The sequence below is a fragment of the Amphiprion ocellaris genome, chromosome 3 (assembly GCF_022539595.1).
Source record: "Amphiprion ocellaris isolate individual 3 ecotype Okinawa chromosome 3, ASM2253959v1, whole genome shotgun sequence".
NCBI classification, from domain to species: domain Eukaryota; kingdom Metazoa; phylum Chordata; class Actinopteri; family Pomacentridae; genus Amphiprion; species Amphiprion ocellaris.
In genome coordinates, this window is record NC_072768.1 from 33,893,371 (window position 1) to 33,910,637 (window position 17,267).

Below are 17,267 nucleotides of genomic sequence, written 5' to 3' on the forward strand. Positions count from 1 at the left end.
ATGAATAAAGAATAGTACAAGTTAGGTGAGCCGGCAAAAATGAAACAGTCATTTAAAAAAATCATACATATAAAATTGCATAGTTATTTAACATGACGTTCCTAGCAACATCATATACATGGGTTTTTCTTTTTTGCCAATTTAAGCATAGTGTGAACTGAAATGTATTATCAGTGTCAACAAGGATTCTGGTTCTTTTGCAATTAAAAAAGCTAACTGCGTATCACAATCTGAAGTTGAGTGAATGCTGCTTTACTGGACACATTAAAATGACATTATCAGATGGTAGCAACAGTTTAGAGTTCATACGGCCCTTTTTATACTTCAAGAAGCACTTAAAGAAATAGAATGATGTGAAAAACAATCAGTGATTTATTTGGGTCATTGAAGTAGTATCAACTATTCGTATGATGCACATTAATTGTACTATGTACACTGAAAAAGCAGTTTTTTCCTGCAGTGAAGCATTTCTGTGAGTCTTCTCCTGCTGCACTTTCTATACTCATATTAAACAGTAACTAAGCACCGGGGCTGTGCATCGGGGTAGGTTCAGTTGTGCATTTTCTAATCTTCTAATGATGTTATATTTTCGGATGCTACAGCTGACAAGGCCATGAAGTGGAGAATTATGTCTCAATCATGAGATTTTAACAAAAAAATTGCAAATGTAGAAAGTTTCTGAGTGACAGACACTCAGTTTTCTTGTAGTTTGGAAGTTATCTGTAAATTATAGCGCAAATTATCTTTCATGCAGGCTGCACAGTGGCTTGGTGATTAGCGCTTTCGCCTTGCAACTTGCAGCTAGAAGATTCCTAGTTTGTTTCCCCGCCTTCCCCGGTCTTTCTGCATAGAGTTTGCATGTTCTCCCTGTGCATGCGTGGGTTTTCTCCAGCTTCTTTCCACAGTCCAAAACCGTGCTGAGGTTGACTGGTAACTCTAAATTGTCTGTATGTGTGAATACGATCTTTCATACCTTTAGACAATTCTGTTGCATTTACACTGACCCAAATGCTTTTACTTAGTACACCTAAAAGGGCTGTATAAAAAAAACTATTATCAGGCTCTCTGGTGCTGAATAATTTAACTACTAACTGTACATTTATATCTAAAAGTGTTTCTGAATTACTGTTATAGGTTACTAAATGTGAATATTTGCACTTGTTTTTGATAGTGTTTTCACATTCATGTTTTTTGCGAGTCTTACTCCAACAAAGTGAGACCAGACGAGGTTCCCAAACTTTTCCACACTCTTTCCAGGTCAGCAGGCAGCAGATTACAGCAGCTGAGACTGACAGGGGCAACAGTTTCATGATTATTATTAGTAGCATCAATAATTTTCACTTTTTAACTGCAAGGCATAGTCGGGTTGCAAACAAACCTGAGCAACCCTGCCCTTTCTGATTTACAACTGGTAAACACTTTCTGTTTCACTTTGCAATAAACTCTTCCCAAATATCCTGTTGCAACATGGTGCTCACAAAAATACAGCTTCATTACTGTTGTAAGAGCGATACTGTGGCAATAATTAAACACATACCAGAGCATTTTAGATACTTCATTTGCAGGTTTTTCACTCCCTCCAGAGAACACTATAGACACTTGAACAGGACTCTGTAGTCTGAAACAAAGAAACATGCAGGTTAGAATGAAATTAAGTTGTATGTTGGTTCTTTACAAAATAAAATTCATTAAAATAATGAATAAAATGTAGACCAATTATGCAATAATGTTAGTAGCAGAAATTTTGCATTTATTGGTACAGTATGCCTGCAGGTAAGTTCTGCACATCTGAATGAATGAGCGGTGCATCAGAGGAAAGAAAAATATGAAAACTCATGCAAACATTGTCATTTACTGCTGAAATATTTATTTGATTACGACATCTTGGTGTTTTCTCCGGCTTCCTCCCACAGTCCAAAACATGCTGAGGTTAACTGGTGATTCTAAATTGTCCGTAGGTGTGAATGAGTTAGATTTTTTTGTCTCTATATGTAGCCCTGTGATAGACTAGCAACCTGTTTAGAGTGTCCCCTGCCTTCACGCTAAGTCAGCTGGGATAGACTCAGCTCCCCTGCAACCTTAATGAGGATTAAGCAGCATATAGATAATGGATGGTTGCAACATCTTGGTGTATCTAACAGGGTGCTGGATTTTTTCTCATCAGCAGAGTTGGTGTTAAAGGGGCCACAACTATGGTGGAGTGAGTGCATATATGGTAGCAATGCACGGTGTATGTGTGCTTGTACCTGATGTGAAGCTCCACCACAGGAGGACAATGAGACAGCAGAGAAGTCAGAATCACCAAACTCTCCACTGATGAGCAGCTGTCATTCAAGCTGAGTAACAGACAAACAAGACATAAACAGAGTGCTGCTGTTCCACTTTGCTTTACATGCAGCATTATGTCAGTATTATGTCACTGTGATGAAGGTTTGTATTAATCCAGTCTTACATGATTTTCTCGGTGATGCGGATCTCTGGCAAAAACTGAATCAGGGTCTTTAAAGTTTGCTCATCCCATTGGCCTCCAGACAGACTAAAGTGCAAATACACGGAATACAAGATACACACAACCTCATTAAATTTGATTAGCAAAGATATACTATATCTACACTACCGTTCAAAAGTTCTGGTTCGCTTAGAAATGTCCTTAGTTTTTTTCAGTGAAGATAACATTAAATGAATCAGAAATACAGTCTATTGTTAATGTGGTAAATGACTATTCTAGCTGGAAACGGCAGATTTTTAATGGAATATCTCCATAGGGGTACAGAGGAACATTTCCAGCAACCATCACTCCTGTGTTCTAATGCTACATTGTGTTAGCTAATGGTGTTGAAAGGCTCATTGATGATTAGAAAACCCTTGTGCAGTTATGTTAGAACATGAATAAAAGTGTGAGTTTTCATGGAAAATATGAAATTGTCTGGGTGACCCCAAACTTTTGACCCATAGTGTATACTCAGTGATACATAGTGTGGTACTGTTACACAATATCCAATCTGACACACAGACCAGAATATTCACTCTGACTAGCAGTTTCAGATATCGTACTAACTGCTTGGGGAGTCTATTTAAATTACATAGTCAGTCTGCTCGGTTTCTTTTTTATTTAGTTCGGCATTAGTGTTTCGGTACGTCGTGTTTTTACTAGCGGGTTTTCTAAATATGAAGAGTTACTTACTCCAATACGGACAGGGAAGGGCAGCGAGCCAATGTTCTGGCAAGGTTTCGCATCTCAGGCTTGCTCCAATCTTGGTTCAACAAGCTGAGTAAAAATGACACACAATGGTGCGAAAATATCAACACAAAAAAATTGGAATCAGATTTAAATCACAAAAATCCAACTACGCTGATTAAATTACGTCCAAGTGTTATGATGATAATACAGCAGAAGGTCTTAATTTACGGGTTCAGAGGCCGTTTCTAGTCTAGATTAACTGATTCCAAAAAAGCCAAGGTATACCCCTTCAACAAGGAGCAAAGTTCAACAAGGAAATTGAAAATATTTTAAAGAAGTCAACTTGTGATAAGAGAGTTGTTGTTTAACATCTTACCTGATTGTTGGTTTGGGTTTAGTTTTATGGCTGCGGAGGGGAATACATCAGATATGTCAGAATTTTTACTCTGTTCTTTTTATTGGTTTATTTGTTTTATCCAACAATAAAACTCACCTGATCTTATCTGTGTCTGGGGAAAACGTTACTGACACTTCTTTCATCCCACTGCAAAGACAAGGAGAAACAAATCTGAAATGTAACACAAGCGTATAACAATGTTTACTTGGTTGCTTTTTACTTGATTTACTTTTAATCAATTGCTTTGAGGTTGAGAGATTACTGTCAGTGTGCGGCTGAGCTGAAAGTGTGTTAAAGTGTTGATGTACTGTTTCAAAATACAATGATGCCTGTAGCTTAACTGGTATGTATGTAACTGAATGTGTGTGTAGTCATACTCAGCACAAACGTGTTGGATGTTCAAACACGAAGACATTTTCTCAATGAGATAGTCCACTGCTTTCAGAGAGGTGTTGTTTCGTCCCAGCCTAAACAGACACATGCATAAATAACCGTCTGAACAGTGAACTTGGCTAAAAGCAGCTAAATCCTGTGTAATGATTAGGAGGCCCATGACAAGTACGAACTTACATGACAGAGACCAGTTTTTGCAGTTTGGTAAAAATCTCAGCGATGTGCCCGATTCCGTTGTCTTTCAGATTGTTGTCACTTAGACTGTAACACAAAAACACGGCAACAAATACAGGTGAGTGCCAACTTTTAGACCTCGATCTGAATCTATGTCACCATTGTATTAGGTATCCAGTTTCTGCAATGCTGAAAGTCTGCTCACATGTATTCAAGTTAACGCTCTACACAAAGGACAGAAAACATACTTGATTTCAGTGATGTCGGGACACTTCTGCAGACCAGATGCCAAACAAGCTGCTCCCATAGCAGTCAGACTGGAACCACAGAACCTTGGAAAGGCATATTAAGGTAATTCATCAATCACTGTTGTAGGGCTGTTCAGGGAAGATTGCTTTCAACAGGTTTTTGTTTTTGTTGCAACATTGAACATGTAAATTATATGGACTGCTTGGAGAGAGTTGTGGGATTCACAGGCAAATTCAGGCAGTAGGCTTTCATTTTGGGATCGTTGTGTCTTCAGTTTTTAGTCCCAGCACTCCACTGTGTCAGTTTGTGACACCAAGTTTGTGCAAAATGGTGAAGTCAACATCTACAAAGTACAGCAGACTATGCCAGGCACAACTGGGACTGATTAAATAAATGTTGACAGGTTGATCAGACCCCAAAGTGAAAACCCTTATTGATACAAAATAGGATCCCACAGAACTCACATGAAAACATAAATCAGGGGGTTAGAAGCAGAGTGGTCAAACCCACAAAAAATCCAAACTGAGTTTTAGGAAAGGAAAGTTGGGAGAAAAATGGGGGAAGCGAAGGGAGCAAAGGGTCATGAGTTAGAATCAAACCCAGGTCACTGCGTTGGGGACGATAGCCACTGTTCATGGGTCACCCGCTCAACCAGTTGAGCTAGCTAGGCGCCCGAATGTTACACCATTCTTGAAAACTCAAAATTCTGAACCCATTTTTCTCAAAAACTACAGAAAGTGGGCTAGACCACTCTGCTTCCAAACCCTTCAAATGTAAGATTGGCCTATTTTCACATTTGCGGAGCAGATTTCTGGGGCAAATTTGCACCACTTAAGACATCTTGTGTGGCCAGTTTCATTGATTATAATGGAAGCACAGTTTTGCAAGAGCCTCTCCCGAAACAGTCAGCATACACCGATCAGGCATAACATTATGACCGTCTGCCTAATACTGTGTTGGTTCCCTTTATGCTGCTACAACTCCTCTGATCCAGTGAGGCATGGACACAAAACCTCTGGAGATGTTCTGTGACACCAGGATGGTGGCAGTGGATTCTGTGGGTCCTGTACGTTGCAGGGTGGGACCTCCCTAGATCAGGCTTATCCTGGCACATCCCACAGATGTTCAATAAGATTTGAATCTGATGAGTGTGGAACCTGGGTGAACAACTTAGCTCTGTCCTGAGCAGTTTTTGCCATGTGTCGGGGTGTATTGTCAGGGCAACTGGCATCAAGGACTGCTGCTGCCATCGGGAGTTGTGGGGTTGCTTGAGCTACAATGCTTAGGTGGGTGGTACATGTCAAACATCTACATGAATGTCAGGACTAAAGGTTTCTCAGCAGAACATTGCATTATGACAAGATGATCGATGTTATTCACTTCACCTGTCAGTGGTCATAATGTTGCGGCTGATAACTGTATGTTACATGTTCAGTATGCTAGTAGCTACACCTTTAAGTACAAAGACAAAATCTGCAACATACTCTAGTTTCCTCAGGGCTGTGAATTCAGGCAAAACAGAGGCCAACTTCTCTGCAAACTTATCACCGTACTTGCGGCTGCGAAAACTGAAAACACACAAAGAATGAATGAGAATACAGTATGAGAATACAGTATGGATCATCTGATTAGAAGCTGCCAAAAATATATCAGAGCACTGAAAGCCAAGAAAAGTTACTCTGCTTAGTAGTAATGTCTATGTAGTCCAAAGGTATATGTCTTGTGTCTACTGTATGTCACCAGATTAAATAATTGCATTGTCACTGATTTAGGCTGATACTGAATGAGAGCTCCAGCCCCTTGGCAGTTTGACACTATACTTGTCTCAACCTTGGGTCATGTAGCATATGCACATAAAATAAGAATGCTGTAAGTATGTGATAATGACACTGGGAACAAAGGTGCAGAGGCCTTGAGAGCTGCTGACAAGACCTGCTGCTGGCCTCGACTGGCTTGTTCTCCTCATTATACATGACCGCCTTCACGTGGAGATTTTTCCCAATATAGTATACAGCACATACCAGCAACTCTGCAAGGTGCCGTTTCAGTTTGTTAAGTTTATTGTGCTGAACCTTTGCTCTCACGGCTGTTTGTCAAGCATGGCAGCTACCTGTCAGACTGAACCTGTTTGACCACTCTCCTCTGATCTCTCTCACCAACAACATATTGTCTGGCGGCAGAAGTGCCACTAAACTGGAGTCCTCAAACTAGTCTGGCACCAACAATCATGCCATAATCAAAGTCCCTGAGATGATATTTTCATGTCCATACTAATATTTCATATTAACATCAACATGCACCAGCAGCTCGTGCACTAGGTAACTGTATGAATAAGCAGCTGTACTGTATTTTACAGATCAGCCCGTGTCCTGGCCAGTTTTGCAGGAACCTTTCTGCTTGGGCTAAACATGCCTGATGAGGGTTAGGTCAAGCCAGTTTTGTTTATATGGCTGAATTTCACGAATCACAAATTTTGCCTGGGAGCTGAAGGGGCTTTGCAATCTACACTGCTCCTCAAAATAAACCTTAAACAAGAATAAAGTGTAAAAAAAACACGAGGAACAGTAAATAAGGAAGGATCACTCTTCCACAACAAACAGACAGGCATTAGATGTTTTGAGCACAGAACAGAAACATAGCAGATCAACAATGTAGACAGTTGAAAGGACCAGTAGCTTCTAAGTGTAACCAGACAGAGAAGGTCTCACCTTTACCTTGAATACCTTTCAAGTTACACATAAGTGTACACAGTATATAGGAGTGCATTCTCTTCTGAGTTAGTCAAATAAAATATATTTTAAATTAGTCAGTGGTCATCTTTTTGCATTTGAGTCAAAACTACTGTGTGTCTACTTGTAACAGGAAGTCTCAGTCAACTCCACCAACCACATGGACGCAGTAGGAATTACAGCATTCCAGTGAGTTTCATGGTGTGACAGGTGTTCAGCCAGCTGAGGAGTGTGAAAGGCAAAGCAGCAGTTCTTTCCGGAGCCACATTAGCTGTCGTTGTGCAACTCTCTCCCTCTCTCTCTATAAACGTCCAGGGGCTAAAGGCGGGTTTCCAGATTCTCGACAGCCCATCACCATTCACCTAAACATTCCTATATGTCATGACTTTCGACTGCCCCTACAGTGCACCATGCCTCTAGCCACAAAAATAGTTCCAAGCTGTGTGCCCCTGTCATATCCACAAAAGCTGAATGGCAGATGTACAGTAAATTTAACCTATGAAGGTATTTCAAGTAGATTCTAAATGCAATCCAAATGAAAATTCAATTTGAGTCTGTAGACAGTTTGCTGCACTGTTTTGTTTTTTGTGAGTGTCTGCGTCCGCCCACCTGAGGCAATGAATGGACTGGCACCTGGACAGGACATCTAAACACTCCAGCTCCATTGAGCATGCTCCAAAGTCCAAACCGATGTCATTATCTCCTCCTGCATTAACTACAAAAGCCAGAGCCTCGATATCATTAGGTAGTAGCCTGATATTGCGCAGCTCAAGGGTAGGTCTTGCATCCACAAACTGCTTGGCCAGTTGGTGGTCCTGGCTCTCCTGGACGCAGTGGCAAAGCTCCAGTATCTGGGAAACATTGAGAAGCAAAGATCAATAGGGAAGACACAGAATGGAAAAATCAATCTGCTGTTCATCAGGTTTAGTTTCATTGTATTCTACCTTTGGCCCAGTTAGAGTGTTGCTTTGACACAGCGTTTTGAGCATTTTCCGAACCAGCTCTTGTCGTTTCTGGACCCAACTTTGGACTCTTGTTCCACCCGAAGCCCTGGCTAATTGAACCAAGGCTGGAGTGCATTGTGGGGAAGCCAAACCACATACATACAGGTACAGGGAGTCAGTGAAGACTGTCTTGTGGTTTGATTTGGTTGTCCAGCGGGTTTTAAGACTGAATCTGAAGGGAGAAATGAGAAAGAGGAAGGAGCAAAGTTAACTTTTTAATTAGGTTATGATTAAAGTCCACATCTGTGTTGTATTGCTGTCTGGAGGATAGTTCCTGAGCTCCAGCAAAATGAGAATTAGAATCTCATGAGCTACGACAGGTACACTGTCCTGTTTTGACTTGTATCAACATAAATCAATGGCATAGCTTAGCATATTAGAAGCATTTATTTTAAATTTAGTTAATATATAGTTTACAGAAGCAAACAGGAAGCTAAGGTGGGTTTCTCTGGATGTCATGAATCGACTGCATGTTATAAAAAGCATTTTCTACATTAATTTCTACATGAATGTTCCAGGAGGAGTGACTGTTGCTCACTAAGGACATTGAGCAGGCAGCAAGGATGGTGGACAACAGCTTTAATTGCTTGTTTGGTCCCTGCACTCACCTTCTGGTATGCATACATGCCACAAAGGTTACCAAATGCTCTCACAGTATGGCGTACAAAACGGTCTAAAGCTAGAACAGAGCCAAGGCTGTTCCATTGAAGTGCATTTCAACCACTAAGTCACTAGACACCCACGGTGTGAACATGTAATTACAAGGTTGAACTAAACATAAACAGGGTTGTTAAACCAAGACTTTTAAGTAGGGAGTCCGTGTGCAAAGATGTGGGGAGATTGCTTAGTGATAAAACAGTTTTTAAGGACCACACTGACAGCTATTTGGGACCTACTTAAGTTACATGCTCGCGGTAATCCGACGCTGCCAAATAACATTTCATTTAAGCCATGGAATTGAAAACTCCTTGTAAAAAGTTCACCGTCCACACTAGAAAGCATGTGGTGATTCTTCAGGGGAAACCATGTCTGGATTTCTGCTAAAAATATAAATGTAGCGACAGCTTTGATAGTGCTTTGTTCCTAGTGATATCACTGGAGACACTTGGATTCCATATGCAGTTACACTCCTGATTAGGGTGCAGAAAAGCTGCTAGATTCATAAAGGATGTAGGATCACAACGCCACATCAGTAAATTGCACTAATAAAAAAGTTAACACTGCTTTGTCACCTGTATAAATTGTATGCAAGTCCTCTCTCAATTCAGAGCAGCAAATTGACCCTTTCACAATATTTTGACTTTAGCAGTTTAATAAAGTCAAACAAAAGGAGCCTACATTTTACATTTGTTTGGCCAGTGTTAAACTGTGCTTTATTTCAAGGCAAAAGTGTGACAGTTGGCTGTGAAACTAACGGAGGCAAAGCTCTGAAAGAGTGCAATTTGGATGACAGGAAGCAGAGTTGTGGCCGTGTTTAACCCCTGATTTTATAGAACCCACTGTTAAAACAAAACCTTTTACAAGACAGAACAATGCATGTCATAACGTGCACTAATTAAGTAAAACACAGATTTCAAATCAGTCAGCCATTCTTGCTGTGTTGTCTTCCAAACTGTTGTCTTGTCAGTTGAATACCTTGTTGACAGACGAAATAGCAGCGGCATGCTCAGTCAATAAAAGTGCCAGGACCAGGAACAATAAAAGTCCGGCTGGTAATATATTTTAATGTCGCCTCACACAGGGAGCTTCTTACTAAGTGACACCGGCGGCCTCCTGTTGACCCATGTCTGCTGTGCTATGTCTCAATTTCAGTGCCCCCCACCCCTGCACATCCCCCGAGCCTCCACCGCTGTGATTGGACCCTCTGCTTTGTGCCGACATCAGTGTATTTCTGAATTCCTTTTCGGGAGTAAGGCCATAGATGTCTCATACTGTAGTGTGTTCAACTTACACAGCTCGTGTTTCTGCCATGGTCGGTTCATTCCTGCTATAGCGTGCGGCTCTATAAGGCCCAATTCTCTTACTTCTATTAATTCTTTTGTACTTCCAGTCATTATCCCCATTAGACTGTACAATATAACTTCAGTATAATGTGTGCACGCCATTATTTTTGTTATTAATAATTATATATGAGTTGTTTTTCAAGCTCGGGTGACAAATTTCTATTTTCTGGTAGCATTTCACACTCTATATAAAACGCATGTTTATGTGACTTGAAAAAGAGCTTTTATGTTTGGTATTTTTGGACCAAGCAGAGACTGCATGGTGAAAAGAGGCGATGACTGGTGTGAACAGATGGAGTCTCATTCAATAAGGCAGCACAAAGAAAGGCGCTGGTATCTGCGACACTTTGAAAATTTGGTTTGCATCCTGCACAGTAAAAATACATCTGTTCAAAGCATATGAGCAGGCTGATAATAATTATTATCAGCATTCAATGGACATGTTCAGGAGTCATGTACTATGTTAATTCAAAATGACAGTACTTAATTGTAATTATACTTGGTCATTACAACTGCACCATTACACTAAAATAGAGACCACAGTTTCTCCTTTAGAAAAGACACCTAATCTGAAACACGTCTTTAGCGTAAGACTGCAGTCACCTTGTAAAATGTAAAAATGTTCCCTTTCCTTTCCACCTGGCTTCTAATAATTCAGTTCCTTACCTCTTCTTGAGTTGTGCATCACTAACATCAGCACTAGTCATGAGTCTAAGCGCAGCCAAAAACTCCTGCACCGTCAGGTGAATGAAGCAGTAGGCGCTGACAAGCATCCCATCCTGACGCCTGAGCTCCACCTAACAGGAAGACAAGGATGTTTATTATCTATTCAGTCACAAACAAACCTCAGCTGTTATGTCCAGCATAAAGAAAATCTACTTGTGAAGTAAATAAAAGGTAGGGCCCAGTGTTTACTTTGGATTCTTTGCAGTGACAGTGAACGTAAAATCAGTCAGATAATCTTATGTAGTGAGCATGAAAGGGTTAAGTGATGGATGCACATATTTTTTTTGTGTGAGAACGTGCAAGCAGAAAGGGGAATATATCATGCAACTCAAAAGATTTTATATCATCAAGAGCATTTATTTGCGGAGAAACATCTGGCACAAGAATTATCTTTGTATGTAATAAAGATATATCTTATCTTATTTATTAAAACTCAACAAATATGATGACTATAACTACATTAACATTGTCAAGCCTTCATATTTCATCCAGTATAAAACCTGTCATTTAGATTTTTTCCAATACTACACTCTACTGGTTAGTTACTACTGGTTGGTGGTTATAAGCTGCTGTATTTTAAAACTTGAATACTTGTATGTCTTTAATACATCTGAATATTAAACTAAATAAATATATTTGTCCTTAATTTGGCATCAGAGTGAAAGTCCTTTTTTCCCGCCATTATTTATCCACCAGGCCATCCTACCATCAAGCTGGATTTGCCTGTAATCGCAACTATACAAAGAGAGTAGCTATTAATTCAACGAGCCTGCTGCTGTTTTCCATTATAAGCATTTCACTTAAGTCACTCGAAGGCCTCTGAAGCAAAGCAGCTCCAAGCGACATTGGTGAGCAGGGATCATCATAAAGCTGTTGACGTTTTCTGTGGACAAACTTCTTCTAAATATTGCAGAGGATGGATGATTACAGAAGAAACAGATGAAGAGCTGCAATCAGTAGCAACACTCAATCCAAAAACATGCCAGCAGTTTCAGCTAATAACATGTTAGACTGTGTAAAACTTCTATTACATGGAGAACTACTTGCACCATGACCACATAGGCTCTGGTTATGGTTTATGCTACAGTATAGAGCAGGAGTGTCAAACATGCAGCCCACAGGCCAAAACCTGGCCACCAGAGGGTCCAATCCGGCCCGCAGGACGACTTTGTAAAGTGTAAAAATTACAGAGAAGACATTAACCTCAAGTCGTACATTTGTAAAACTATTCATTCAAAATAATTTCTTTGTGTCCCATTTTTGTAATATTTTGTCTTGTTTTTTGTCTTTTTTCATCTGATTTTTGCCGTTTTGTTTCCTTTCTGTCTTGCTTGTGATTTTTGTCTCATTTTTGTTATTTTGTGTTTTGCTTTATTTGTTGTTTTGAGTATCGCTTTTGTCATTTTTATCTCATTTTTTGTCTCATTTTTGTTGTTTGACCCTTTTTTTTGCCGCTTTGTAACTTTTGTCTAATTTTTTGTCTCTTTTTTGTTTTGTTTGTGTCATTTTTTGTCATTTTGTTTCTCACATTTGACATTTTGTGTCTCATTTTTTTAATTCCTGAAATGCAAACATTTTCAGAATGTGCTTTTTTGCACTAAAACAAAGGGAAAAATTTCGAGTTGTCGTTATTTATCGATTATTACGCTGCAATTTAACTGGTCCGGGCCACTTGAGATCAAATTGCAATGTAATGAACTACTTTTCTAATGTTACCACTAGGGGTGGGGACGGAAACAAACAAAAAAAAAAACCAATAACAAAAAGAACCATTAAGAGTGCCGTTTACGTACCGGATTGATGAGCAGTATTAGTCAGAGAGGCAGCACTGCTAAAATCTTAACAGTACATATCCCTTGTTTCCTCTTAGGTGTACAATTTGATTTTACTGTGCTAAAAACAGTTTGAAATTCTTAGTTTTACATAATGAGCACACCTTGTAATAGTTCAAAGAGAACGTACAGAAACCCGACAACAACCATGTCTGACCTGTGACATGAGCCCTGTCCTGACTGAAAACTCTAAAACATCTTGTGGAATGTCTTCTTCTTCAAAGAGAATCTTGCTTTCCTCTAAACCTCTCCACGCCAGTCGGCTCAACGTACACAATCGATACTGACTCAGAGTGGTCTGTGTGTTCACAGTACTGCACAAAGAGAGAGAAAACAAATACGTTAATTTCTATTTAATCAGAATTTAACTAACTGTCACACTGATATGTTATAGAAAGACGGCAGCTTCTTTCTTTACTAATCTCCTTCCAAGTAAACTGACTGAAATCATTCAGTACTCCACTAAGGCTTTACCTCTGAGGAAATCTTTCATCCCGTGGCCTGAAATCTCTTCCTCCTTGATTTGAGCCACGGCCGAGAAACGCACCAAGAACAGTGAGGTAGACCTGGGTGAGGGTGGTGGGGATTTGGGCTAGTGTGGGGCATAGCTGAGCTCTGCCATTTGTTCCACCCTTTGCTATGTCTTCGCTGCCTTCTCTCTTTCCACCTTGTTCACTGTGTGCACGAGGCTCTCCTCTACTGTCCTCTTCCCCACTTCTTTCTCCTGAGATCTGTGTGCCTTCCAGCAGTAAATGCTCCAGACAGATGCAGCAGATGTTGCAGAGGGCAGGGAGGGAAGACATGGCAAGAAGGTGTCGACTGGAGAGAAGGAGATCCGCTGCTTGTGCTCCAAGAGCTCTGTCTGCTGAGTGACCTTTGTAATTAAGACAAATCATGTTAACGTTACACAAAATCACTGAACTTCAAGCAATAAGAATCGTAAAAGGTGCAACAAAACTAGCAGGAGGGTCAGGAAGATGTCAGTGAAGGTTAGTTTGAATACAATCGTAGCAGAGGTCTAATCAGGGAAAATTTTATTAAAACAACTGTGCAAGTCTGCTGTACATTTCTGTGGCATAAATTAAAACACGTTCGTTGGTGTGCAAGCTGATTTTAAAATGCACACAAGGAAGCTGTATGAAATGAGTTCAAAACCACAAATTTTACTCCAGTTATGCAGACAATATTAAAGTTTTAATGCATAAAAGCCCATTATGTGAATCTGGACATTTACATTCAAGTAGGAATAGGAAACAGAGATTGTGGTGAAGTTGCAGCCAGAGAGACTGAGAAGGGTTCAGCTGCATAAGAAAGGAAAGAGGACAGGAGACAAACTATGGCCAAAAGCAAACAGAAAATAAAGAGATGCAGAGAAGCGTCAAGCAAGAGTGAAAGAGAAAGAAAGACAACAATTCAGAGCTAACGTAGCTGTGCGGCTATGATAGAGGGAGGAGAAGAGAGAGGAAGCCTGGTAGTGTGAGAGAAAGAGCACGAATAATGTTATCTGCACTGGACAGACACTTTAAATGATACAGTGGAGCTGGCTTCAGCCCTATTCTCTATTTTTATCAACTGAGCATGTTCTCAATTTGGGAATGTCTTTCTTTACCAGTTTAAAAACTTCAGGATTTCCTTAAAGTTGAGCCTTGTAAATCCCTTCCACTTCAGCTCGTCTAGTAATGCAAACCGCCCGAAACCATCATTAATGATTTAAAACAAAACAGTCAGGTGAAATTTAGCCAGGTTAATTTAACACATCTAAAGCCTTTCAAATATTTAGCGTACACATCAGTCATTTAGTGTTGCACACTGAAGTCATCGAAGTCAAATCAGTATCCTGGTTTTCAGATCGAAGTAACTTCATCTGCTGGGTCAAAAATATGCATACATCAACTTGAATTATTATTCTTGCTGATGTAGACAGTTGTATTAGTCAGATTTTCCTAAGTGGCAATGACCTCTTACATTCTTGTGAGTGATTACATGTGATTACATCTGACTACATCTGCTAACTTCTCTGAGCCAATTTAAATAGGGCCCTTTTGATACACTCATTAGACTCAGACACAAATACTATGACGGGAAAGTCTGAAGTGCTGAGTACAGATTTGAAAAAGCAAATCACTGACTTGAACAATTCAGGAAAGTCACTCGGAGCTATTTCAAAGCAGCTATAGATCCCCAAATCAACTGTGCAACCAATTGCTTGTAAGTATAAAGGGCCTGATCCAGTTGTTTCACTGCCACGATCAGGAAGAAAACACAAATTATCACCAGCTACTGAGAGAGAATTGGTCAGGATGGTCAAGAGTCAACCAAGAATCACCAAGACCAACATATCCTGATGTTCAGATCCTGCACTTCCCATAACTCAACTCCATAACTTATACTTTTCCTGAATCAGAGCTGTTCACTCAACATCGTAAGCAGTACTTCCATGATGCATAATAAGCTACTTATTTAAGAAGTTACTAAGTTTCTGCTAAGTAGAAAGAGCACAAGCAAAACATCTTAATATGTGGTCTACAGTAACAAAACATCTACAAAATGTAACCTTTAATTAAGTTACCATGTAAAAGTAGCCACTGATCTGCATTCAAAAGACTTCTCATTGTATATTAAATGTTAATCAATGTAGGGTGTCTATAAATTATGCTGAATTACAGATGTCACAATGAAAATGTAAAGGAACTCAAGCTGTCACCTTTTACACCAAAGAACTTGTCCACGTACTCCTTGATCTCATGGTGGCCCCATTCCAGCAGCTGGCCGACTTTATCTGACACGCCGTCCAAATCCATAACATCACGTACACGACAGGTGACCAGCACGGTGCTTCCTTTAAGAAGCTGACGATTTAACAATCCTGAAATGAGGTCTGCAACGGGCAGAGGGTTTTCTAAGTCCAGCGGTTCTCGCTGCATCTCCTGTCTGTTGAGTTTGCCGTGAAACTCATCGTAGCCATCTAGAACCCAACAGCTTTGCTCTGGATTGGAAAGGAGGCAGTCCACAATCGCGCTCTGCTCAAACACAGAAAATATGCTGACGGTCAGAACAAGAAAATGTATCAAATAAATGTATTTGTATATTTTCATTGTTTGTCTGTCTAATTATCTATAGCACATTATTCTATATAAATTGCTTTTCTTCTGTTTTTCCAAAACTAAACAGTTCTGTCCATTAGAAGCTATTATATATTTCATTCTGATTTCAAGTGCAATTTTTCTGACACTTTTTTCCCATTCCAATTATTTAGCTTAATAAGAACAGACCCTTATGACCTAGCAAACTAAGAGCTAAGAGCAATCTCAACACTGATTTCAGGACACCACATTAACAGGTGCTGAAGTTCAGCTTGTTGTCTTTTTACTGAGTTTATTAAACACCTACAGCATCTGACAGCAGCAGGATCCATATGAGAAGATGAAGCCAGCAATGCTACATATCCCATGTCTGAGAAGGACTTAAGGATACTACTCTAGTATTGCTATCTGCGTACCTGTGCATCGTTGCCCCCATTTGGAGGGAGGTAGTGCTGGAGCAGCAGCTCAGCCAGGGTAAGAGGGCGGGACAATAGATTGAGCTGACGAAACTCTAGCAGGACAAACAAGTAAGATGAAGGGATAGGGCCCTGGATGATAAGACAGGGAAAAATTCACATCAAAGTCTGTTTATATACCTCACGAAGTAATGCAAATGTAATAAAAAAGTTGGAGAAAGTCATCTGTGCCTCTGGGGGAAAGGTGCAAAAGGTGGAAAACTCACTTCTGGCTCATTATAATAATAATAATAATAATAATAATAATGGATTAGATTTATATAGTGCTTTTCAAGGCACTCAAAGCGCTTCACAATGAATCCATTATTCATTCACTCACACATTCTCACTCGGTGGTGGTAAACTACATTTGTAGCCACAGCTGCCTGGGGCAGACTGACGGAAGCGTGGCTGCCAATCCGCCCCTACAGCCTCCGACCACCACCAACATTCACACGCATTCATACTCCAGTGTGAGTAGCAGCACTGGAGGCCAGGTGGGTAAAGTGTCTTGCCCAAGGACACAACAGCATATGACTAGGACAGAGAGGGAATCGAACCGCCGACCATTTGATCATTGGACGACCCGTTCTACCACCTGAGCCACAGCCACCCCAATTATGTATTTGTAGCATATAAAAAACACCATATTGACATGTTAACAAAGAACTTAATTTAAACACAAGAGGGTCAGTATTATGATTTTACATAGAACAAAGAACATCTCCAGTAATGTAAACTATTCATTTATGCATGAATAATAATCAAACTGTGACAAAAAGTGAACTTACTAGGCCATTTGCCCACTGCTGTCCCAGACAAGACATTAACAGAGTTTTTCCAGACCCGGCCTGGCCGACGAGAACTGTCACTTTTCCTTCACATCCCTGGAGGAAGGTCTCCAAAGTCAGTCTGGACTCCAAGAATATATAATCCCCATCAGACTCTGAGTTTGGTGGAAAAAAAAAAGCATCCAGTTAGCGCACAGCAGACTTGAACTCATTGCACGTAGGAAGCTTCCAGTTCATTATTTAAGTCAAA

The 17,267-nt window shown here is 40.2% G+C and overlaps 1 protein-coding gene across 2 annotated transcripts in view; it reads right to left on the reverse strand.

Annotated features, from left to right (window-relative positions):
• nlrc5 (NLR family, CARD domain containing 5) overlaps positions 1-17,267 on the reverse strand; it is a 63,185-nt gene that overhangs the window by 20,618 nt on the left and 25,300 nt on the right. For both annotated transcript variants that reach the window (XM_055008993.1, XM_035942360.2), the window contains 19 exons: positions 17,018-17,172; positions 16,188-16,319; positions 15,393-15,708; positions 13,163-13,562; positions 12,846-13,002; positions 10,797-10,927; positions 8,068-8,299; positions 7,733-7,974; positions 5,879-5,962; positions 4,394-4,477; positions 4,149-4,232; positions 3,956-4,045; positions 3,675-3,725; positions 3,558-3,587; positions 3,185-3,268; positions 2,453-2,536; positions 2,247-2,336; positions 1,538-1,618; positions 1,205-1,288 (listed from right to left, as the gene is read on the reverse strand). In XM_055008993.1, coding sequence (XP_054864968.1) covers positions 1,205-1,288; positions 1,538-1,618; positions 2,247-2,336; positions 2,453-2,536; positions 3,185-3,268; positions 3,558-3,587; positions 3,675-3,725; positions 3,956-4,045; positions 4,149-4,232; positions 4,394-4,477; positions 5,879-5,962; positions 7,733-7,974; positions 8,068-8,299; positions 10,797-10,927; positions 12,846-13,002; positions 13,163-13,562; positions 15,393-15,708; positions 16,188-16,319; positions 17,018-17,172 — 2,611 coding nt within the window. The remainder of the gene's footprint in view (positions 1-1,204; positions 1,289-1,537; positions 1,619-2,246; positions 2,337-2,452; positions 2,537-3,184; positions 3,269-3,557; positions 3,588-3,674; positions 3,726-3,955; positions 4,046-4,148; positions 4,233-4,393; positions 4,478-5,878; positions 5,963-7,732; positions 7,975-8,067; positions 8,300-10,796; positions 10,928-12,845; positions 13,003-13,162; positions 13,563-15,392; positions 15,709-16,187; positions 16,320-17,017; positions 17,173-17,267) is intronic.